Source organism: Synchiropus splendidus, chromosome 16 (assembly GCF_027744825.2).
Source record: "Synchiropus splendidus isolate RoL2022-P1 chromosome 16, RoL_Sspl_1.0, whole genome shotgun sequence".
Lineage (NCBI taxonomy): Eukaryota > Metazoa > Chordata > Actinopteri > Syngnathiformes > Callionymidae > Synchiropus > Synchiropus splendidus.
Window position 1 is genome coordinate 12,459,451 of NC_071349.1, and position 24,438 is coordinate 12,483,888.

General features: G+C 48.0%; 3 protein-coding genes across 3 annotated transcripts; 1 reads left to right on the forward strand and 2 right to left on the reverse strand.

Moving 5' to 3' along the window:
- iqcc (IQ motif containing C) lies at positions 1-1,458 on the reverse strand. Its single transcript, XM_053846017.1, has 5 exons — positions 1,386-1,458; positions 725-868; positions 416-638; positions 238-347; positions 1-112 (listed from the first exon to the last, which is right to left on the reverse strand). The coding sequence occupies exons 1-5, from the start codon at positions 1,425-1,427 to the stop codon at positions 80-82; spliced, it is 552 nt and encodes a 183-aa protein (XP_053701992.1). The 5' UTR covers positions 1,428-1,458; the 3' UTR covers positions 1-79.
- On the forward strand, positions 784-24,179 carry fancm (FA complementation group M). The gene is made up of 24 exons (XM_053846004.1): positions 784-2,392; positions 2,455-2,627; positions 2,713-2,790; positions 3,049-3,207; positions 17,051-17,182; positions 17,254-17,386; positions 17,455-17,559; positions 17,641-17,739; positions 17,816-18,003; positions 18,085-18,291; positions 18,354-18,597; positions 18,659-18,801; positions 18,871-19,026; positions 19,946-21,287; positions 21,390-21,466; positions 21,554-21,619; positions 21,679-21,780; positions 21,855-22,011; positions 22,087-22,193; positions 22,261-22,613; positions 22,681-22,741; positions 22,810-23,089; positions 23,408-23,699; positions 23,838-24,179. The coding sequence occupies exons 1-24, from the start codon at positions 1,750-1,752 to the stop codon at positions 23,962-23,964; spliced, it is 5,424 nt and encodes a 1,807-aa protein (XP_053701979.1). The 5' UTR covers positions 784-1,749; the 3' UTR covers positions 23,965-24,179.
- Positions 5,193-14,751, reverse strand: soul3 (heme-binding protein soul3). Its single transcript, XM_053846016.1, has 5 exons — positions 14,234-14,751; positions 9,673-9,767; positions 8,350-8,491; positions 8,082-8,265; positions 5,193-6,922 (listed from the first exon to the last, which is right to left on the reverse strand). Exons 1-5 carry the CDS (start codon positions 14,481-14,483, stop codon positions 6,751-6,753), a joined length of 843 nt encoding a protein of 280 aa, XP_053701991.1. The 5' UTR covers positions 14,484-14,751; the 3' UTR covers positions 5,193-6,750.
- Positions 24,180-24,438: the final 259 nt, after the last annotated feature.

Below are 24,438 nucleotides of genomic sequence, written 5' to 3' on the forward strand. Positions count from 1 at the left end.
GTTCACAAAAATAGATTTTATTTACATCAGTCATAACTATTCACAAACAGAAAATCAATTCTGGAGTGTTCAGTGTTCTTCAGCTGGTCAGTTTGGACTTCAGAGACAAATACTGCAGAGCAGGAGACAAGACAAGAGGACGCCCTCCATGGTCATTCCACATGAAACACCTCCGTTTTCATGATTAAACATTCAAAGATATCAAGATAAATTCAAGACAACTAAGGCTGCAGCTACCTTCTTCCTGCTGTGGATGGCCTGCTGCAGCCAGATCAGCTCCATGGTCAGGGCGTCCTTGTGGAGCTGCAGGTCCTCGGGGGTCCTGGGGATGTTCTCCAGCAGAGGACCTGCAACAAGGTTTGTGTGGAAGCTGATAAGCAGAACTTTTTTGTCTAACTTGATTCTTCAGACTCACCCTTCTGGGGACGGCCGTGCTGGTCCGTACCGGTCCAGACATCTCTCATGTTTTCCTTCAGCCCTCCACCCACTGGTGAGTCCAGTTCTCCGTCATTGCTCATGCGAGAGTCGTCTCTCTCAGCTTCTGTCCTCTGCAGATTGAGACCCTGATCTACAGGTCGCACCTCAGCCAGCAGACTCTCTGCTGCCAGATCATAATTTTGGGTCTGCAGAGGTCCATCCTGGTGGGTACAGGGGTTAAAAAAAACATGCAAAGTTTGCTGCTGAAAACAACGTACACAACAAAAACGGAACACCACAGCCTCACCGTGTCAGTAAAGTGGGGCGTGGCTATGACGGAGCTCCGCCACACTAAATGCTCAAGACCTCCGTCGATCTCAGTCACGATATCGATGAAGTTCTCTCGCGCATGACGGACTTCTTCTCGGATCAGATGTCCACGTGCACGCGCCTGGAAACAGACTTTTATTTGGGAGCTTCTGAACAACAACACTGTGAATGTGGCGCTAGCTCTGGTTGTTTGTTGAGAGGTCAGGTGCGGAGCCAAGTCATCCCCCAGGCGACCAGAGGAAGAGCCTCATCGTGGGACGCCGTGCAAGTGTTAAGTTAAGGCTTATATTTAGGTGTGCGTGAATGCGTGAAATGACTGTGGGGCAGAATAGTTCATGACCGAGTTTGTTGGTCTGTCAACACACAGAATGACTAAGTTAAAGTTTTATAATAAGATATATCTGTCTACATTTAAATTCATCCAGAGACAGATTTGAATGAAGATTAATAATTAAACATTTACACAACGTGGGTTACTTAAAGCAGTTACGTCAATGCTAAAAACATTAGCAGTTAGCCCGCGATTCATAAGCTCATAACGAAGGCCCTAGATGAACACTTCTGAATTGACCTCTTTGATTTATGATCCCGCTACTAACGTTTAATGACTCAGGGTTCAGACAAAAGTGCGTCGTTACCTGAAAAAGAGTGAGCGTTTTCTCCCACTGACTTCTGTCCATCACTATGGAAACTGAGGAAGCGCGGGGTCGGAAGACTGGAAGTTTTGTTCCGGGGTTAGACTTCATAATAAAAGCTTAATACTAGTGAATTTATATATCATGCACAGTTGTGGGGATATACGTGTTTTATAGCAATTCATGAGAAAACTTAGTTAAGGAGGAATATATTTTTTTATGTTTGGATCGCTATAGAGTTAGCGAATTTAACACGCTTATCCAGTTGGCTTTTACTTTAAAATATTGTGAACGGAAGTGTCTGCTGACGTTGTTGCTCTCGTCGAGTGGCGGGACTTCCGCAGCGGTTCCATCACAGTGGAGGAAAATGAGCGGTGGGTCGAACCAGAGGACTTTGTTCCAAACATGGGGATCCTCTGCCCCCCAGAGTAAGACGTCTGCCCCGCCGCCGGGCACCAAGAAAGCCACTACTAAGCGGAAAGCGACCCTAAACAACCCGGCGAAGGTCCCCGCAGCGGTTCCTGTTCGAAAGCCGCTGTGGCCGGAGATAGGTCAACAGTCATGTCTGACCTCTGACAACCCCGTAGTGGGAAACCAGGTGGGTGAAGACGATGACCTGATGTTGGTGGCTGTTTATGAAGCCGAGAAGAAGATACAAGACGAGGAGACAGAGACTGTGGCTCCCACAGCTACTGCTGGGAAGACCTTCCCAAACCTTCCTGGGTTTGACAGTTCCGCCGCTGACGTCTGGATCTACCCCACGAACTACCCCGTCAGGGAGTACCAGCTGAAGATCTCGGAGGCCGCACTGTTCCAGAACACGCTGGTGTGTCTCCCCACAGGTCTGGGAAAGACCTTTGTGGCCTCTGTGGTCATGTACAACTTCTACCGCTGGTACCCGTCAGCGAAGATCGTGTTCATGGCTCCAACCAAACCTCTGGTGGCGCAGCAGATCGAGGCCTGCTTCCATGTGATGGGAATCCCGCAGGTTCACATGGCAGAGCTAACAGGTGACAGAGTTAACATTACTGTCTATGTAGGATTCATCTGCTCATACTTTCTTTCTCACCAGGAACCACGGCCGCCAAGCAGCGGCAGGAGCAGTGGAAGTCCAAGCGGGTCTTCTTCCTCACGCCTCAGGTGATGGTCAACGACCTAGCCAGAGACACCTGCCCGGCCCAGCAGGTCAAATGTCTGGTGATTGATGAAGCCCACAAGGCTCTGGGAAACCACGCCTACTGTCAGGTACACACACACACACACACACCAACATTTGTGAATAACCCATATGGGAAAGTTTGACCGACCAAGCTGCCCTTGACCTTCTCAGGTGATCCGACAGCTGGCCAGTCAGACACAGCAGTTCAGGGTTCTGGCTCTGAGTGCCACGCCAGGATCCGACGTCAAGGTGAGCTTGTTGTGGACATGGCACCGGGATTAAAGCATTTAAAAAAACGTGATTTCTTTTAGCCGTCATTTGGAACCAAAATCATTTCATGAAATATCCTCTGTGCCTTTACAATTTCATCACCTACAGTGATCATAAGTCTTATCTGGAGTAGAATAGAACTTCACAGAAACATCTTCTCACACAGATACATCAGCTGTCATGCCTTCACCTCTATCCTGTGAAAAATTAAGATCATGATGTACTGAATGTGTGCAGGCGATCCAATCTGTGATCTCCAACCTGCTGATCTCTCACCTGGAGCTCCGGTCAGAGGAGAGTCCAGACCTCCAGGCGTACTCACACCAGCGCAGCGTGGAGAAGATGGTGGTCCCACTGGGAGAGACACTGACTGGCTACCAGAACCTCTACCTGCAGGTAGGACCCAGTGGAGCACCACCATTCTCCAAACCTAGTATCTTTTCCTTCTATACAAAATAAGATTGTGATCTCAGAGTTCCTAAATTTGCTTGAGATTTTTTCCAATATGGTGCCCGACTTGGAAGTGTGAACAGTGACCGCCCCACTTCAACCGTTACCATTTACTCTATAATTATACACTGAAAGATGGCATGAATAGTGACTTAAATATTACAGACATATCTCAGATCTAAAAGAATATATTTAAATCATAATGAAATCTATAGTCTGACTGTTACTGTATGATTTCCTATTTTGGAATTAATAGAGTAAATCTGGATGCTAACTGCAATGAAAGTACATATTTGAGTTCTGATGTCACACCTCCATCTACTGGCGGAAATGTGTATGGCACCCTCTCTAGTGGTTAAATGAGACTGAAATGAATCCAGGTGATTGGAAGGGTCTGTATTGTCTGGGCCAGGAAGTGTGTGGGGTTCTGGTGTTGATGAAGCAGCACAGGTTGGTGATCAGAGAAGAAAAGAATAAGCTCGTGTGGAAAGTTCTGTCCATGTTGTTGAGAGGACACCAGTGAAGATGAGTGGTCATGATGCAACCCCGGAGCCACACGGGGCCTTTGAAACGCCTCTGACATTAGTAATGGAGGGATTTGTCTTCATGCTGTGGGTTGGCAGCCCTTTTGTGTGGACCCCTCTGGTGGTCCGGAACTCGCTGGGCAGAGGTTTGCTGGGCGCACTACAGGTGCTGCGGTGTGAAAGGGGGTCACTGCAGCCGGGGCAGACCTGAGTGATGGCTGGACAAATCAAGAGAATGAAGCAGCCAAGCACCTGCTGCTGGCTCGAGACCAGGCCAAGTGGTTCAGGAGTGAGGTGGAGAGAGAGTGTGAGGCAAGCGGTAGTTACCAGAGTTTCATTCATCCATGTCTAACTTGGGGTTGAAACTGGAATTTTGGAGATACAGTGGCACCTCGGTTCTTGACCACAATCCGTTCCAGACGGCCGTTCGAGAAGCGATCCGAGCTCCAGCCGACAACAGGACATCAAACCCTGGAGTGCGCGCTCCAGCCTCGGAGGAGTGGAGAGCGAGCACCTCCCCTGTGACACTCTACCACGGTCCAGTGTGGAGACGGGAAAGGTTTTACACCTCAATATGAAGAAAAAACAGTCAGTAAATGTAGCTAATGGGACACGTCTGCATACAGAGGCTGCGTTATACACAATAACAAAGCGCGTTGTGGGTCAGCTGGTCGGTCCACGCACGTTATGTTTTTTTCCTGCTTTTTTCGGGTTGTTCGAGTTCTGGATTTTCGTTCGAAATCCGAAACAAAAAATCGCGAATTTTTTGTTCGAACTCTGATTTGTTCGAAGTCTAAGAAGTTCGAAAGCCGAGGTACCACCACTTCATAATCAAAACTTTCATGGAGATAGTGGAAATTCAGAGGATCTAACCAGGAGTATATAACATATCCAAGCTTATATGTGAACTGACTGGAGCTGTTCATGTGCCCCACTCGGGCTGGAGCTGTGAGAGCCCACCCATACCTTCCTCAACAACTCCATTTCGGTTCCCTATGAATTCCTGTGGGAAGTTTCCATTTTAGAAAATTCCTGGAATTTTGCAACCCTAGTCACATTAACTCCCAGAGCTATTTAGTCCCAACTATTGTCTGGATTGTTCACTACTTTCTGCCTCTTTTGAAAGGCTCAGAAACCAGATATGGAGAAATAGGTTGTTCCTGGGTGGCAGCCACACCCTTTTGTAGGAGTTAAGTAGGGGGCTATGGGGACACCCTCGGACAAAATCTTAGCGAAAAACCAGCTTCATGTGGCTGAGAGTTGGCAAAGTGGGCACCACAGGTCAGTATTCTTAAAACGAAGGACTTTGCTCCCACATTTCAGGGTAAGAGTGACAGTTGACACCTGTCGACCGAGCCGCCTCTCAAGCTCACGGTTTGAGTTGTAAATCAGAGTCGGACCAGCGTGCAGGAGACAATCACGTTTATTGGACGAAGAAAAACCACAGTAGCTCTTGTCGTTGCACTTGAGTCTCACAGTACAGCACACGATCGCGTCACTATGAGAAGCAAAAACCGAACAAGAAGGGAGAAACAAAAGCCCTCAGCGTTCCTGCCAAACCAGAAGCTGAAAAATATTGTACTCTTTGGAATTCCATTTTCTTGAACCGTCTCTGATTCCATCCTGCCTGACACTGGGAATCGAACCTGTACCCTTCCTATGTCTCAGTAGTTTCAAAGCAGTCAGAAGAATGCAGAGGCTTCCATCCTGTTGGTGAGGATCAGCAAACTGGAACAGTTGAGGCTTTTTTTCCTTCCTTCTTGACGGCAGCAGCAGTACAGTAGTGGGCGCTAACATCGACATAGAGTAGAAAAGCATGAGTAGAGGTATGTAGGTGTCTATTTCTGTGTGAGCCAGAGGAATGCTTCATATATATTCATATATACTTAGATTTCTATACTTGAGTTGATTGTCTTTCAGCAGTAAAATCATGTTTGGTTTGTTTCTCTGCAGCGTCGCCCCCGAGTTGTACATTCATGTGCACACATGTACACGCAGGTCCTGGTGGTGTCTAGATTAGGTCTGAGATTAGAAGTTGTAGCTTTGTCTTTGTATGATTTTCAAAAGCCGTCGCCAGGAAAGCTGGGCATTCACTGAGCAACTGACCTCAGCACTGGTCAGCGTCTGTATATGACCGCAACAACACCAAGTGGCATCACAACATCAGTCGATACAATACAAATATCAATATGATTTGATGTTCATCTTTTGGGCTTCGTCCTGGATTGTTTGGTTGTACAAAAATATCTTCTTGAGCAGGAAAGCCACAACAGCAAAGGTGCTTGTGGCCTTTTTTTAGACTTTTGTTTGACACAAAAATATATGGACAATATAGGGAACAAGTACAAAATTGACAGGTTTGAAAGGATTACGAATGATGGAGTTTAAGTCAGCAAGATGCAAAACACGAGGCGGGTTCAGTTGGACAGCACTAGCCCAGCTTCAGTGACTAATGATGATATTGCAGTTGAATAGAAAATAGCTTTATAGATGAAACACAAAAGACAAATGGCTAAATGAACTGGTTAAGCTAGCTGAAGAATGACAGGGATATGCAACACTTGGGGAACAAATGAAACAGACGTTAAAAGCTGACGGGGTGCGGGGAGCACAAGAAGGCTTCGTGTCCACAGGGAAACCAGCTGCTGCTGGTTTTTGCAATTTTCTCACCGTAATCCAACAATTCTACCCTGAACACTGCTTGTTTTTTCGCGGCCGCTTCTGTGACGTGAATGGTTGAGACACCAGGAATCACTGTGTTGACGGTGGTGGTGTCTGCGACACTCTTGAGGCTCTGTTGTCTGACTTTTTTTTTTCCTAGCAAGCCCCAGTCTAAGGAGTGTGCTGGGTGGGTGTAGTGGGTGGGAGTGGAGAGATTCTTGCACCTGAGTCTGTAGCTAAGGGGGAATCTGCAGTTGGGCAGGGGTGGGTGTCTTTCAAAAGGCTTTAACGGGTCACAAAAGAATCAGCGTCGCTCCAAGAACCAGATCTCATTTTGACGGTTGCTGTGGGCTGGGTTGGTGTAGCCCGCCACGATGAAGGAGTCGTTCATGCACACGCCAGGGGAGTCCAGCACCTCCGCCATGGCGTTGATCTGTTCGATGATGGTGATCTCATTGGTGGGACCGGTGAAGGGCCTGCAATGCGGAAGAACAACATATTCACAATGTTATGTTACTGACTGAGATGCACAACTGACGTATTCTGCCTCCTACTGCGTAACATATTGTTAGTCGTCGCATTCTGCTTTCATTCGAATCAAATGTTTTTCCCCTGTGGCATTTCATGACGCCGCCGAACTATGCAACACGTAAAAAAAAGTATGGGTTCAGTCATGGGCTGACCCTCCTTAAAATCTAGGAATACATTTTATACAAAAAATATTTTTGAACAGCTAGAAGCTCTGCTTAAGTCCACTAGATCAGCGATTCTTAACCTTAGGGCTGAGGCCCGTGGTTGGGCCGTGAGCGCCGCCTAGAGGGCCGCAAAAAGTATTTTATTTTACACCTCTGGTCCGTGAGACGTTCAGTTTTACTAGTCACACATAGTGGCAGTAGTGTGTCATTGAATTGACTTGACAGCTGCAAATTTGTGATAGTTACTATGGAGAATGAATGAAAAAGAAAGTCATGGCACCCCCAACAGTAAACGCAGTTCATGAAAGCACCTGCTGGAGCAGATTTTAAAATTGATTACAAATTCTGATGGCAATACTTTCATTTACACTTTTATCATCTTTAATTTATATTTTGAAAAAAATATATATATTATTCTTATTTCACGATATTTAGACATTGCTTTAGTATATTTATTTTGCTCAAAATTTTATTCTTGACATACAGTTTTGTTTTTTTCAATTTTCTCAGCAGTTTGCATCAAGCATTTTTTTTTTCTTTTTTTCTTTAGTAAATTTGATGAATATGACTTGCACCTGCTTCTGCTGCTGATTGGACTTTTCGATGACAAATATCTTTGCGCTGATCACATGGTTTCACGTCACTTCACAAGGGTTTGGTTTGTAAATGTTTAAGTATTTATGGTTATTGGACACAAATGAAACCGTAATGAATCAGTTGTATTACTTGAATGGGCCCTTGGCCCATTTGCTGTGGAAAAGTTGGGCCCCGAGATCAAAAAGCTTAAGAACCCCTGTACTAGATGACTGTCAATACATTACGCCTTAGGAGTGAAAATGTCTTTGTTCCATCTCTTCTGGATGCTAACATGTTTAAGAGTTGAGCTGGCGTAAATGACATGCATTGAAATTCAACAGGGATATTAGGGTATAGTGTTCACCTGGTGTAGACTATGGTGGCCGGCCAGATCTCCAGAATGATGTCACTGTCATGAGGTTGTGGAGGTTGAGCCTGGTGGTTAGCAGGCAAGTAGTATGCCACTGTGACATCGTTGGAGACCGTGGTGTGTATGTCATTCGTACGCACCACCGTGACGATGGGCAGTGACATGCCCAGGTAGTCACCTGGACACACAGAGGAGAAGAAAGTCCAGTCCAGGTTACCTCTGTTATAGTCAGTGCTTCTCACCTGTCCTGAGTGTTACTCACCTAAGGAGTTCTGCTGGCAGATGTATCTCATTATCCTCATGAAGCCATAGCAGATGCTCTGCTCGTAAGTGTCTTCCCGCATGGTAATACAAGCCCAGTGGCCCTTTTCATAGTGACGCTTCTCATAGAGGAGCTCCCCGCACTGTGAGAACACAGATGACAGCGGTTCAGCCAGGCTCCAGCACGACCTTTTCTAGCTTTGAATAGAATCCTATTGTTCAGCCATGAAAAGGTTGAGGAACGTGTTCCTATGGTTACAACATGAAGTGCGTCATAATAGAACCTACAAGACGTCAAATGTGAGAAAGTTCTGTGCTTCACATGCCTGAAGAAGGATCAAGTGTCTCACACGGGGATGGCAAACTAACACACATATAACACGAATAAGGTCCAACCTGTCTGGGATTCTGAACAATGATAAAGAGAGTCCATTCGCAGCATATTGAAAGTGAGATCTATGTTATATTAGAAGATTTCTGAACTTCCTATTATGTATGTCTCCTTCATCAGTTATCTGACCTTCCAGCACCACCTGACACACATGACTCACGATCCTCTATATACACCGCTTTTCAGCCTAGAATAGAAAGCAGCTATCGCCCTTTGTCTGAGTGTTGCCTCCCGCCAAGTTTTAATGATCTAATTAACTCAAGTTAAACCAATTAGCCTTCTTTATTTATGCACCCCCTAAGGAGGTAATTGGCTTAGTGCACTGGGTGACACTGGAGTAACACACAATGGAGTCAAGGTGGCAAATGTACGATTGTGTCAACACGTCAAATGTATTAGTGAGTCAAATGGCCTCACACCTTCATCCTTCCCTCTTCATAGTCCTCTGGAATTGTATATACCTTCAGTAAAATATAAGAGTTCACATACGATTGGATCAGATAGATTCAGTTCCCAAGTGTCCCAAAGATACATGAGAATTCAGGAGGTCTGAGAATTCAGGAGGTCTGGGAGCCCTGGTGCCATGAGAACTCTTGTTGGTAATCCAGTCTCCTGGATAAACAGCCAAAGGCTTGTCTTTGACCTCCTGAACGGGCCCAAACCACATGGCACAATGTCTTGCATATGGCCTACCCAATGGGTTTTTTCCAAAGGCCTAACCCGGGCATAACCCTAACCCAGTCCCCTACCACCTTTAGATATGTTCAGGTAAAGCCATAGCTACTGGACCAAACATACCCACTATGAATACGAACCCTTGTGGTCATAATGTTAGGGATTATTGGTTGGAATGTCTCTATCAGCCAGTGCGAAAGTCCTGCTAGTCACTGTGAAGCGTGAATGTATCTGAATAGGGCATGAGCCAGTGGATACCTTCTCCTTCCGGGACAGCAAGGTGAACGGGACATGCTCCCTCTGACTGCGTCCTTGGTTGTTTGTGGTCAGCTGCTGAATCGGCTCAGCCATTTCTGTAGACAAGAGGGAGAGGAAACGCGTCACGGACTGTCGGGCTGGGACTCGCCATGTACCCGTCACCCTTTTGATCTCAGCCAGGTTAACTTCCAGAAGCCTCTCAGCAGACAGTGCGGGTGGCTGGTGCCAGATGGACCCAGTTCAGTGCCAGGAAATCACAGTGCGTAATGTTGATTAGAGCTGATGGAGCGCGAGCTGACCGGAGCTGACCGACACCAGGTATCGACTCAGTCCTGCCCCAGCTTCTGACCCGCTCCATGGAATAATTAGGAGGAGCTGTGTGGGGTTTTTGGGAGCAACTGTTTCTGCATTAACACAAGAGGGACGTGTTTGCGGGTCTATCTCATCACAACGCACCAGATGCCACTGGCAGCGTTAAAGATTTTTGTTAGCTCCAAAAAAATCCAGCAGAAGTGTTTTGCCGATATGAATGCCGATTGTTACCACAGCAACAGATGTTTGAGTGTGTTTATGATGATCCTCCAGGTGAGCACAAATCCTCCAGTAATTTCCTGCTGAAAAGTAATTGCTGCGTCAGTCGCTTCTGTAATCACCGATCTACAGATGCCATTTAACACGCCAGTGCACAAACACGCCTTCGCCCTGGCACACCAATCTGTTGCGACATGATCGATGGTCTACACGCAATTTGACATCAACCAGCAGCCTCCTGGTTTCATAAACTTTTGTATCACAGGTTTGGTTGTGCGACCTGTTTTCTGTACTCCTTTAGACTATAAACAGGTTCTCACAAAAGGTTCTCAAGTCAGAGTGAAGTCATGAGCAGTAGTTGTAGAATAGTTAGTTGCATGGGTTGTAGACTTCACAATAGTACCGACAGGGTTGGACCACTAGATGTACGGTAGATCATGTAGCATCAACAAATTAATTGAGATATATGTTCTGATCCAGATGGTGGGGACTAAAGGTTGTCAGGGCCAAACAAACATTTGAGAGTCTGAAACCTGGCCGCACCCGACCCACTTTCTGCTCATCCAAGTATCAACAAATTGAAGTCACGGCATCTTTGTGGGATTAATGGCTCCGGCCACAGTTCGACCTAGGTGAACTACTCCAGCACCACAACAGGATTAACAAACTCCAGGAGGCCAGGGTTTGGAGATTAGGGAGGAAGCTACGGGAGAGAGGCATTTATTTCACCCAACCGATAACAAGTGCATTTTGGCGAGTACTTATCCACTAGTACCGACAACTGTATCCACAACTACGCTTCTACCCATGATTACCTCAGTCCCATTACCACAACTGTTCACACAGCAACTACTTCAGAAGAGTCACAAAAGAAGAGAAAGTCAATTATGACTGCCATTATGCACCACAGCGGTGAGGTTTTGTGCGTAATCGTAGATAATTCCTCAGACCAACGCAGGTTCTGGGTCTTCGGCTGATAAAAGACCACTTACAGGGAAATTGCAGGTACTCAAAATTGCACCCATTACCCACTTTTGAGGCTACGAGCTCCCATGGTCGACCTCGTAACGGCCGCCCCGACCTGGTTTCACAGAATAAAGCCATAACACTTCAATAATGTTGTCTTTGTATATGGTTAACTGTTAAGGCACTGGGGTCAGATCAATACTAAACACTGACATGCTATCAAACGTCGTAGCACAGCTAGCGGCAGTTGTTTAAGTGTTTCAGTGGTTGCAGCAGAAAAAGGAAAAACTAGAATGCAGTAGAAGGTAATCTAAATTTTATCAATTGCGGTGGTAAATACGCAGTCACACTAGTAATTCAAGTATCATTAGCAAGGATAGTAGCAGGTTAGGTTAGCGCACAGGGTAGCAAATGCTAATTTAAGTCTTGGTGAAAGGTCTCTTTTTGCCACCCCTGTGTGAGTCAGGGTCTCATCCTGGGCACCAAACGTTTCAGGCTAGGAGTGTGTTGTATTCATTGGTGTGTATTCGCATTCAGTTCTTCAGTTCAGAAAGGGTTTAATCACAACCAGAAGTTTCCTCAGTCCTGGAGCTGGTTCTCTCGGCTTAGCAGGTGACGGAACCAGGGAGCTAATCCGCCTGCGTCAGAGTCCCAGCCTGAGATTTTCAGCTAAATCCCCAATTAGTCGTGTGGGTGGGGCAACGTATTGGTCTGTGCTACTGTTCTCCGTGCTAACATATCTGAGTGCTCGTGTTTTCCCTCCAGATACCTGTAATACCATTGTATCAAAAGATGACAGTCAAAGGCAAGAACAATTCAACTGCACCAGAAACCTGCACTCTGTTTTCCATTCACGCTACCCTGGGGCAACATGGCTGCCTCTTGCCCTGGGTAGCTCAGACCTGGTTGATCCGGTTCCTCAGACATTTTAATAGTTGTGGCTTTAGTATTATCGAACACAAAGACATGTATATTTACCGTCAGGTCATTTAGCGAGACAGGAAGTGGCTGTTAGGGAAACGCCCTGATAGCATTCACAGTCGCACACCGCAGAGAACCTTTGGACCCCAGCAGTCGCACAGTTCCCGTCGAGGAACCGACCTCCTGACTCAGGTCAGCACAGCAGCTGAGCACTTTTTTTAAAAATACTGCTGTACGACTCAGCGACTATTAAATGAACGGACGATGCCGAAAAAGAATTGGCGACCACACTTCAGTCGGTTTGGCAGATAATTTAACCGCCATTTTGTCCTTGTGCTTGTTCACGGGGCATCAACCAGAGGGTCATGTGATGAGGATATAAAACAAGCAGTGGTTACTATGCGAGTGACCCAGATTCTTTTTAGTGAAAACAAAAATAGTCAGAGGTTTTCGACTGTTTGCAGGTCAAGTACCTGGAGTAAAACACACACAGGGGTGAGAAACTTTTTTCAATAGAACAGTCCAGATCTCTCTCGCACTCATGCACACCTACAAATAACAACACGTACTGGGTGCAAACAAACAGTGAGACACAGAAACGAATTCTGCAGCCAAGTTCAATCAGTGTCAATGTGCGCATGTCATAGTTTACTGTTCAACGCAAGTAGTTCATCAGCTACTTGATCGCAATGTTGTTGAGCTAGTTTGGTGTCTGAGGACCAAACCTCACCGACACAACATGTTTGCACATGTGGCTATTCACACGCACAAACCAAAACGCATTCGCAATGGAGCGCATTAAATTGCTTGCGTACAAATGCATCAGCACACACCTAAAACGCAAACTTGCGCCAACTCCATCTAACATACACACATATTAACATTAGTACTGCACTGATGTGAAGTTAACACAACCGCCTGTTGCACACACATAAGGAATCAAAAGATGACTACTGCTCATTTTTCTGTTGTGTGTTTTGGTCATCTGAGACAAAAACTATAAATTAAGACTTTATTTTTCAGATGTTCAACACAGTGTTCTCTGGTCGTTCAGTCGCAGCCATCCTCTGTAAAAAAAAATATATATAAATTCACTGCACGACTGAAATGCTGACGACATTTGTGGTGAATTGAGTCATAATTCTCAACCTTTCAGCTCAGGGTTTCCTTGCAGAAGTAACAGACGTGGAAAACTTTAAGTGGTTCCATGAACCTTTCAGAGCAGCTTAAAATCACATTCAAATGTTTCGGGGGGGAAAAAGTTGAAAACAGAAGATTCTTTGCGGATTAGTGTCTCGAGTTTGTAGGTCACATTCAATCTGCAGACGAATAAACGTATGACGGCAGGTTTTAGGAATTCTGAAGCATGCGAAATGCACCAGTTTTTTTTTTTAATTGCTGAAACTCACATTTGTGCTGCATGAATTCACATAATTAGGGAACGGTGTGACCTGTTTTTAAAATCATTTATGAAACGGCAACTTTTGTTTGCTCTTGGATTTGTTTGTCATTATCATTTCAGTATCATTTCGTGACAAATCAGCGTTACTTTCTTTTACTTTCAACAGTAATCCAGCACTTCATGAAAAGTAAGTTGCGTCTTTTGGGTTAAATAAGTTGTCACTTTTAAACTCATACCAGATGAAGCTCAGTAATGATCCAAATAACAAGTTTTGTTTTAGTTCTTGGATTATTAATGATCTAAAACACGAAACTCCTGCACTTTGTCATGTTAAAAGCGTGTTCATCATTTTGATTATCAAGAGAGTTAAAGCACTGCTTTGTTAAACTCCAGGTTAACATTTTGTAGATCACCTTTAAATCACATTTGAGTGTCTCGCTAGGGTTGTTGACACTAGATGATGAACCTTGGGCTCTAGTTCATGAAGCCTGCCACGCTCCATCGTGTTCGAATCTGATCTTCACAAACCCCGCGGGTCTTGTTGTCTCATGATCACAGAGACGCAATCGAACACAGATTGTTGTGTAACACTGCTCAGTTGTGGTTTGGAGCCCTTGTCAAGTTGTCGACTGGAACTGGTTGCAAAGTAGGTCAGAGCACTTTGCCGAACTCAAGTTCCTCGTACTTTCGCAGAGAAACCCGATCGCAAACAAACAAGCGGTTTTCAAGTTCATTGTTTACCTTCGGAGACCTCCACCTGGTGGCCCCGGGCCACGTCCTGCCAGTAGTGCAGCAGCCGGTCCGGATCCTCGTCCTCCTCCATGTTTTCGCCCTCCTCTTCCAAGCTGCCGTTGCCCGAGTCCGACAGCTGGTCCTCGGAGAAGGACTCCAGGTCCTCCAGCGTGATCATCCCGTGTCGGTCGGGCCCGTTCCCGCCTCCGCCTCCGCCGCCTCCACCTCCGCCGCTCATCTGGCAGCCGCCGCGATCCATGTTCCCCTCAGAGAAGACCTCAGAGACTCGACTCACGCGAGGTGTCAGTCCGGCTCGTCGATGTTTCGATCCCGGAGTTTCGACAGTCGTTACTTTTTCAGCGGTTTTCCCCGACAAACGAGGCCATGGTGACCATCCGCGGGTTACAGCTGACTGCACCGAGCCATGCAGGCTCGGCTCTCTGACTGATTTGACGAAGGAAACGAGGAAAAACTGACGACTCGGGTCTTCGTGTGTCGCTCGCTATCTGGAGGTGACTGCGATGTTTATAGCAGACGAGGAGAGCACGTGACCGCGCAGGCGCACTCGCCTCTTCCTCGCTCCTGTTTCCCCCCTCCCCTTCCTGCCGCAACCCAACAATAGAACCGCCTTCTTTCAGTTGCAAATTACTTTAAATGTGTTCAGTTATTTTTCGTTTGGTGACTCTAAATTGTAGATGACATGGACTGGGAACACATTCAGAATCAGAATCAAATTTATTGCCATGGTCAGTGGGGATCCCACCGACTAGGAATAAAGTGCTGACAGAAAATAAAATAAAATAAAATCAACAACAAAGGCTGTTCAGGGTGTCTGTGGGATCGGTAGTTGAATTTAAATTTTACTTGTGCTTCAACTTAATTTTATGTTTGCAGGTTACAATAAAATAAGCATGTGGCGCTGGTGTCACTCAGGCATCAGTGAAGAATGTGGAGGAAAAAAATGTGATTTATGTCAGCCAACACTAGTGACTTCACCATGTTATGGGGACCAGAAAACAGAGCTCATAATGAACCTTAAAAGCAAAGCCTGTTAGTAGAGCTGTAACTAATACCAGACCCAGGAATCTGTCCTCATGGCCCTTTCATCTCTCTGAGCTGGTTCCTTTTGTCTTTGAGCCATTACACCATTCTCAGCTACAACTTCACTCTCCCCCTCCGATTTTGGATCAATGCTACGAGTCCCATCTGGATGACCTGATTGTCTCAAAACAACATGTGAATAATGCCACTGTAATAAAGCAGCAGCTAACCGGACCACAGATTTGAGTCCTGTTCATCTGTTGCCAAGTTATGAATGAGTGAGGTGGGAAGCTTTCAGAGTTTGAATATACAGGAGGATGTGACTTACTCGAGAGGAAACTTCACCTCAAGGAAAGAAATTGTTGCCATGGCGACTGTGAAAACATAAAAGCCACCAAGTGTTTGTTTCTAAAGTGAAAAGTTTTTGGGCAGATACAGATAAATATTGTTGTAATAACCCTCTCTTCATATCTCTTCATCCTTGTGTTTACCTTGTTTGTTTTGACTCATCTGTGACGCCATGCTGCTGCCCTCACCCTGCACGTAGAGAACGAGAGCGAGCAGGGATGAAGAGAGAGAGAGAGAGAGAGAGCAAGGGATTGGTTAGAGAGACACATGGAGACTGATGAACGAGAGGTCAGAGAAACAGAGAGATTAGGAAGACGACCGAATGAGAATGGAGGGCAATAGAGAGGTTAAAAGGTAAACAAGGATAGTGGTACAGAAAGATTGAGACAGATGGACAGAGACATGAAACATGATGAGGAGGTAAAGAGAGCAAGACAAACAGAGGGATGAGGAGGTGGAGAGGGAAAGAAGTTGAGCAAGGCGGAGGTGAGACAGAGAATGTTACATAATCCTCAGCAATCTGTGGGAGTCTGCAGACACACACGCTCTCTCAGATGTTTCCTCCAGATTGCTTGTCTCTCCAACAACAACAACAACACTGGAGTGGGTTCTCGATCTGGTTCTGCTGATCGTTCCAGCGTCAGTTCCACCTAGATTATCCACCTAAAGCCTGGAATTAAACTGCCAACCTTTAATTCTCATGACCTTTTGAGACACACGCTCACCAGCTCTCTCTCTCTGTGTACGTCTGTGTTGTGAGTCATATGAGAATTTCGTTTTTCCACATGATACAGGTGAGATGTCGTAACCATGACAACCGAACGACATGTCACTCGTCACTCTTTGTAATGAAATGGGTCGTTTTTACCACTAGTGCTGATGATCTACACGAGTCGCCTTGTTGCATCCAGTCTTGTTGAGCAAGTTGTCACTCAGAATGTGGGTCAACAATTATGACCATCTTGTACCAGCAATTGCTCCTTACAAAACCCCTTATTTTCACAAACCACTTGGGTAGCTTCAGTACATCCTTTCTGCCCATCACCACGGCAACAGCCGGGTCGGTGTGTGCGCACACATGCTCCTTCTAAAGTAGGAATCTTGTCAATTATTTTGTAGTTACGAAACTGTTCATCTTTTCGTGTTTTTGTTTGTGTGTGTGTGTGTGTGTGTGTAACCTTTTGTGTATGCACTTGCGATTGTTTGTGAAATTGTGATTGACTGTCTCATTTGTGTGCCAGTGTGTTGTTGTGTGGTCTTTGTATTCATCTGCTAGTGCGCCTGTCTTTGTGTTATAAGCACGAGTGTGCGTGCGTGTGCGTCTGTGTCATGACAGTGTGTGCATTTGTGTCTACACATGTGATGTCAGCAGGAGTTGAAGCAGGAAGTGAGCAGCCTTTGACTTGTTTGTGGTGTGTGTGTGTGTTCTGATTTCAGATTCTGGAGAAGTTCACGTCTCGCCTGGTCCAGAACCGGGCAATGACCCACAAAGATCTGCGGACTCTCACCAAGTATCAGATGATCCTGGCCCGGGACCAGTTCCGCAAGAACCCACCGTCACACATCCAGGCAGGAACACACACAATAAGACACACAAACACACACTTGGTCTGATGGCTGCCTGCCTGCTGTGTCTTCAGGGGCCCCAGCTGGGGATGCTGGAGGGCGACTTCGCTCTCTGCATCAGTCTGTGTCACGGGTACGAGCTGCTGCTGCAGACGGGTCTGCGCTCATTCTTCCTCTACCTGCAGGGAATTATGGACGGTTCCCGAGGTGTGACACCTGTCTCACTCTTGTCATGTGACAGTCACGTGTTATCTTACTCCTCTTCTCCTCGGCAGAAATGTCTCGAGCTCGAAACGAACTGCAGAGGACACCAATGTTCTTGAGTCTCTACCAGGAGATGGAGGCCATGTTTGCGACGCCGGCAGCTGGTATAGAGGCTGGTATGTGTCGTCACATGAACACCGATGATGTCATATGAAGACTTCTTTGCTTATTGTCCCTTCAAACTCGGATGTTGTCAGGTCCAGGTCCTACCGAGCCATTCGTCTACAGTCACCCCAAACTGGAGAAGCTACAGGAGGTTGTGTTGCAGCACTTTAAAGATGCTAACATGAACGAAGGTTTGTTCGTCTTGAACTTGTGAGAAACAGACAGAGCAAACAACACTTGAATGACACATGCATGTCGGCGTCGCAGCGGCTGCAGGTTCCGGTCTTCAGCACGCCAGCTCACGCGTCATGATCTTCTCCTCGTTCCGCGACAGTGTGCAGGAGATTGCCACCATGTTGAACCGCCACTCCCCCCTGATCAGGGTCATGACCTTTATGGGTCAGTCCTCGACAGGGAAGGGCGTCAAAGGTTTCACCCAGAAGGAGCAGCTTGAGGTAGAACAACCTTCTTCTCTTTATATCAAATGTCATCAGGAGACCTTGGTAACTGTTGCTGACCCAGCGGACCTGCTGCAGGTGATCCAGAAGTTCCGCCAGGGCGACTTCAACACACTGGTGTCCACCTGCGTCGGTGAGGAAGGTCTGGACATTGGCGAGGTCGATCTCATCATCTGCTTCGACGCCCAGAAGAGTCCGATTCGGCTGGTGCAGAGGATGGGCCGCACTGGGCGCCAGCGCCACGGTCGCATCGTGGTGATCCTCACTGAGGGACGAGAAGAGCGGGTGAGTGAACGCTCTGACCCACTACTGACCGGTGACAAGAGTCTGACTGGCGTTGTTTACAGACGTACAACACGAGTCAGAGCAACCGACGCAGTGTCGTGAAGTCCATCGTGAACAGAAGCGGCCTCCATATGTACCCCAGCAGCCCCCGCATGCTGCCCGAGGGCCTTCGCCCCGTACTGCACAAGATGTACATCACCAGCGGCCAGTTTGTCCAGCGAAGCAGCAGCGTCTCCAGGCGCTCCTCCCGAGGACGACGGTCACACTCCGAGGGGCAGAGTTCACTCATCCACCCGAGGAACCTTGGTGAGAGCCAAAAACAGGAAGCTCCTGGTCGGGAATCTAACGCTCACCGTGCGTCCTGCAGTTGACGCTGAATCTCCGCTCTATGGATTGAGCACCTTGGAGTACTCTGACTACACCGCCACCATGAAGCTCGGAGAACAGGAAGCTCAGCCGACCCTTGAGACGTCTCACTTCCTGTCGCTGCCACAGGAGCCCACAACCCCGGTTCGACTTCAATTTTTGTGGTGATAGAGATCATAATAAGCTGACGGATGAACTGATGCTCTCTCAAAGGTTCCCAGCCAGGGGCCATCTCGTATCCTATCACTGTGGGAGTGGAGACACTGGCAGTACAGACTGCTCCCCACACACCAGGTGGACCACTCGCTGCGCTGCCAGCACTTTGTCCAGCTGATGGCGCTGATCGACACCATGAAGTACGAGAGCGAGGTGAGGCGCTTTGTCCGTCTGCTGCTCACATTTCGTGCCACTGAAGTTCTGAGAAGAGACTTTGATTGCGTATACATTAAGGTTATCGGAGAAGTGAAACAGCACAGCTAGTGTTTCCTGTCTGACCGAAGATCAGGCCAGAACTACTTTCAGGTGTCTTGAGACTTTCCTCCGTCAGATAAGAAGAGCATGCTCCTATGCCGGGGGACGAGGGGAGGAGGGAGAGCAAGGTGGGGGGAGGAGCAGTCCAGCCTCCTCTGCGATTATGTAACTGCGAGTTCTCAGAACTGTTATATAACATCGTGGCGCAGGATCTGGGTCACAGTGTGCTGACCCAGATGTCTGACTGTACCGGGCTGAGGAAACAAACACACACTGACATGGAAGTCTGCGATGGACTTTCCATAAACAATGACGGGTTTGACTGGGAGCAACATACAACTGTTGCTTTGTCATGAGAAAACCCTGTTAGCTTTAGTGCTAAACTGGAGCTTCAGTTCAGAAGTTGCTCGCTGACATCCGTGAAGAACAATCCACCCAGATTTGTCGGCTCTGAGAAACACCCCAACACCCCAGCTCGTGTCTCCTCCATTAAGACTCCACTTATCGACCAGCCTGCCCCTGCTGGTCTCTGATTCGACGACACCCCGTCGGCCCAGGCAGGACGCCACTCCAGACCGATCACTTCCAGGTCAGGTAATCTGGAGCTGCCTGGTTTTCTCACCCCAGGATGCTATTGTAGCAAACATCTTCATAAATTGCCTGACAGGGACGAAAGATGGCACTCAGTCACCATGGCAACATTGTCCGCATCATCTGACGCAAATCTTTCCTCCACATTTCAAGCGTGTTTGAAACATCTTCATCAACTTGGTTCTTGTTTCCTGCCAGTACCACCAATCCCTTCTTCTGCTTTCAGGATGAGTGTCTCTATGAACAGCAACTACTTCCATACCTGGGCAAAGGACCGGATCAGCACGTGACCCGAAAGAGACGAAAGGTCTCCAAACAGTCCACGCTTGCTCCGATATCTATGCTGGAATATGTGAACCAGGAGGTCCATGTAGGAAGTCCGCATGAGGCCGGGACCGTCTCCTCAAATCTTCAAACCCACGACCAGATGGTGATCTCAGTCCCTGAGGACTGTCCTGGTTTTGAGAAAGGGATCATGGAGGGGGGACCTTTAGATGCGCAGGAAAAGCTGGAACTTCCTCCTCGTTCAGGGGAGGACTTAGATGTTGACAGGACTCTCAAAGTGATCCTGACCAACGTGGCAGAGCTGCTGTCCAGATCTCCACCACCGCTACCGCTTGATATGGATGTTTTTGTGGAGGCTCTGAAACCAGAGACTCCTATACCCTTCAAGGTCAGCTTCACCCTGGGCCTTGATGATGATGATGATGATGATGGTGATGGTGAAGGACCAATGGATGAGGAGCTCCAGGACCCTCAACCACAGCCAGCCAGTAGGGGCAGTGGTGAGGTCAGAAGTCCAACATGGGAGGATCTTTTTGAAGATGAAGATGGAGGACATCAGGAGCCAGAGGAGGAGGTGTTTGTTAACTACGGAGAAGCAGAAGCAGCCAGTTGGACCAGAGTGAAGCATGGAGATGGATCAGAAGAGAAGGACCCTGGGCTTACAGATGACCACAGTCTGGATCTGTTTGAGGACGATGAGGCATTTCTTCAAATGACCATCCCAGACGTCCAAACGCCCGGAGACGCCCTCTCCCCACGGACATCGAAGCACACAGAAAACCTGACTGCCTCCACAAGTTGGGCCGCTCGGTCGGATCATCATGGCACCCACCTGAAGACTACTGAGAGTAGAGTGCACTCTGACAAGAGAACCTCTGGCGACACTACATCAGCAGACAGAAGCTCATGGGACCACTTCTCCGTCAACTTTGACCTTGGCTTTTCTCTGGACTCCGATCAAGAAGAGGAACCTCCGACCTCCATCTCTCCTGCCCCACGTGGAGCCCCTGAGTCCAGCAATCCCCAAACCACTGCGGTCTACTGCTCCACTCCCCAGAATCTGCTCCCCAGACTCTCTCGTCAGGTCAACGTCCCAACGCCACAAAGCGCAGCAGAGAGACGGAGAGGACGGACATCACTTGAGGCTTCACCTTTGACCTGTCGGGGTGTGGCCAAGCCAACCGGGGTCTCAAGGGAACCAACACCTGCCCGGCCCGAACAAATTACATCAAGTAGCTTGAGACCAGAAGAGAAGTTTGTGTCTGACTTCTCTCTACTACCAGGTGTGTGCGGTTGTGTCAATTGTTGGCAGTGAGTGTGTTGATGTGCACATAAGTGTAGTTCATGAGAGTGTGTGTGTGTGGATTACTCCTTATTGTACACAGTTGACAGCGACAGTGAAGAAGAAGTTGTGGTGACCAAACGCAGACGTCAACGCAATGTTGTGTTCTCTCCAGACAGAGTGAGTGTTTCCTCAGGAATAGGATTTATTTGACACTCACTAGTAGAAGCACGTGGTTGACAGACACTGTGGCCTGTTTCTCTGCAGACCAATATCTCTGCCACCGACTCGCCGCTGCTCGCCACCCGGAAACGCTCCAAGCCACTCGACACTGTAAGCCGTCCCTGAACGCCTCATGTACCTTTCAGCAGATTGACCTTGTTGACCTCCAGTCCGAGCAGATGGAAGATGACGATGATTTCCAGAGCCAGCATGTGTTCAAGTTGCCGGCATGTCGGAGCAACAGCCCACGGGCCGCACAGCCCCAAACCAAGGTCTTCACGTGACTTCCTGTACAGCTTCTCTGGTTTTCCCGAATCTGACGTTTCAGTCCTGCGTTTCCCTGCAGCCTCGCGCCCCAAACATGGCGCGGCACTTCCTGGATCAGGAGGCGGAGCTCTCCGAGGACGAGCAGGTGTCGTCCGACGAAGAAGACGGCAATGATCAGAACTGCTCACTGGACGGATTTGTGGTCAACAACTCGCACCTGAGCCAGGGGCTGAATGGTGACATTACTTTCCTGTGTGCTGAACAAACAGGAAGTGGCGGCCTGTCTCACTTCCTGTCCTTGTTTGTGTCAGACTCTGAGATGCGAGGTGTCTACCTGCAATCTGTGAGGAGCCCTGCCGCCCGCGGCAAGTTTAAGATGTCCTATAGAAACTTCAAGAACATGGACGTGTTCTCGCAGGTGAGTGACTGAAATTGATGTGTCGCTTATCAATGACAGCACAGCGAGTCATCAGAGCGTCCGTCAGGTGCCCGAGCAGGACGAGACATATGCAGAGGACAGCTTTGTGGTGGGCAGCGAGGAAGAGGAGGAGGAGGAGGAACAGAGTGATGCAGCCGATGAGGACATGGTGGAGTTGATGCCTGAGGACTCATACGTGGATGGCAGGCGTCAGTACGCCACCAGGCGCCGTGTGCTTCAGCGAAGAGTCCGGGCGAGGAATCAGGATGTTGTGAAGCCAACCAGAAGCAAGAAGTCTCGAGTGATCCGGGTGGTGGACTCCAGTGAGGAGGAAGCAGAAGGGGGAGGAGTCGAAGAAGAGAAGGCGGTCTCTGTTCAACCATCGTCTTCTTCGTCCGCCATTCAGAAACCAAACGACTGGTGAGTGATCCAGTTTTGTCAAAAGTCAAGTTGAATTAAAGTGAACCTGAAGTGTTTCCTCATTCAGGTGTTGCCAGAACATCGAGCCACAGAACCAGTTAGATGTCACCGGGTGCCACAACCAGCAGGTGACGACAGGTCTAGAGGTCCGACTCGACGTCACACTCGCAGAACTGAGTTTGGTTTTATGTTCAAGCCCCTCAAGAGCCCGCTCCGCATCCTCGTGGACAGTCGTTGCATTGGAAGCAGCGTTGAGCTGATAACCCGCCTCCGCCAGCAGCACGGTGCCATGGTCCACGTCTGCTCGCTGGACGGAAGGTACTTCATCGTCAGCAACCGGACTGCTGTGGAGCGACATGTCGAGTCCTACATCGCCGCCATGCAGAACCGCAAGACCCTGTCTGAGCGGGTGACGGGTCTCATGGGGAAGTTCGAGCGCGTCTGTCTGATTGTGGAAAAGGACCGGGCCAAACCAGGTCAGTCAGCCATCCTTCTGGAGATCGTGGGATCAGAGGAGCTTCGGGTGGTGGGGGTCATCTTACGGGCCAGTAGAACCACTACTAAAGGGCCTGTAGGACGAGGAACTGCTGGAGGTTCTGGTTCTGCTTCTGGTGCTGGTTCTGGACCAGATGAGACTGGGCTCATCTTTAGGTGCCTGGGGAACCGAACCAAGTGACTGGGTTGGTTCTGGTCCTGGTTTATGAACGCGCCTGGAGGGTTTGGAGGATTTGTCATGTTGTGGGTTTGAGTCACGGATCTGCTTCTTTTGGTTCATAGTCGTGCTCTGCCTGCAGGTGAGACATCACGACCGTTGCAGAGAACCCGCTACTACGACAGCACGGTGGCGGCACTGGTATCAAGTGGCGCCCGACTCCTGTGGAGCAGCGGCGCAGAGGAGAGCGCGGATCTACTGGCAGAACTGGGTCGGCTGGAGCAGCGCAAAGGTCACGGCATCAATGTGAACCCGGAGATCAAAGGTCAGCGACAGCTGGCTCTGCAGTTCTGCCGAAGCCTCCCAGCAGTGAACCAGGTCCAGGCACTCAACATGACCTGGCACTTCCCCTCCATGGCTGCTGTGGTGCACAGGTACTCTCTCCTCTTCCTCATCTACTCTTTCTTTCTTCTTTTTTCTCTTTGCTTCCATGTTTCCTCATGTCCTTTTTTTCCTCTCTTCCCCTCACCTCTGCTTATTTGTCCATCCATCACCCCTCTTATTCCTTGCAGCTCAGTGGAGTCTCTGCAGAAAGAAGCGAGTCTGAGTCGCAGCAGAGCAGAAGAACTTTTCCGCTTCCTGCGACATTCCTGCGACACCTTCGTCCTGAACTCCTTGAAAAGTGGAAAAAGCCACTAAAGAGGTGAACCACTTTGCACAAACAAAGTCAAAGCCTTGAATAATTTATTTTGTAGAAACAGATAATTTATTTGTGGACAAAAAAAGAATTAATATATTCATTTCAGTGTTGCTCATGAGCTTGGACGGAACTGTTTTGTAAGGTAATCACGTTAAACCAGCCTTTTCTGTACAGTCCTTTATAGTGCTTGTAATGAATTGTGTTAAATGTTAATCATTAAAATCGTTTTCACATTTCAGTTCAATATTTTCTCTTTACATTTACGGCGTCGTTTCTAGTTATGTCCACTAGAGGTCAGTAGTCACCTGCACGTTGTCACGGCAACGTTGTCAGACGAGTGCTGTAGAATAATCTGTTTTAACTACGCCGTATTTTATTTATTTAAAGTTCTACTGCCACTACTCTTCAGAGAAAGCTCTGTGCCCGTGTCAACCACACGTTAGCAGTTCTGAGAAATGGTCTCCTTGGCGACC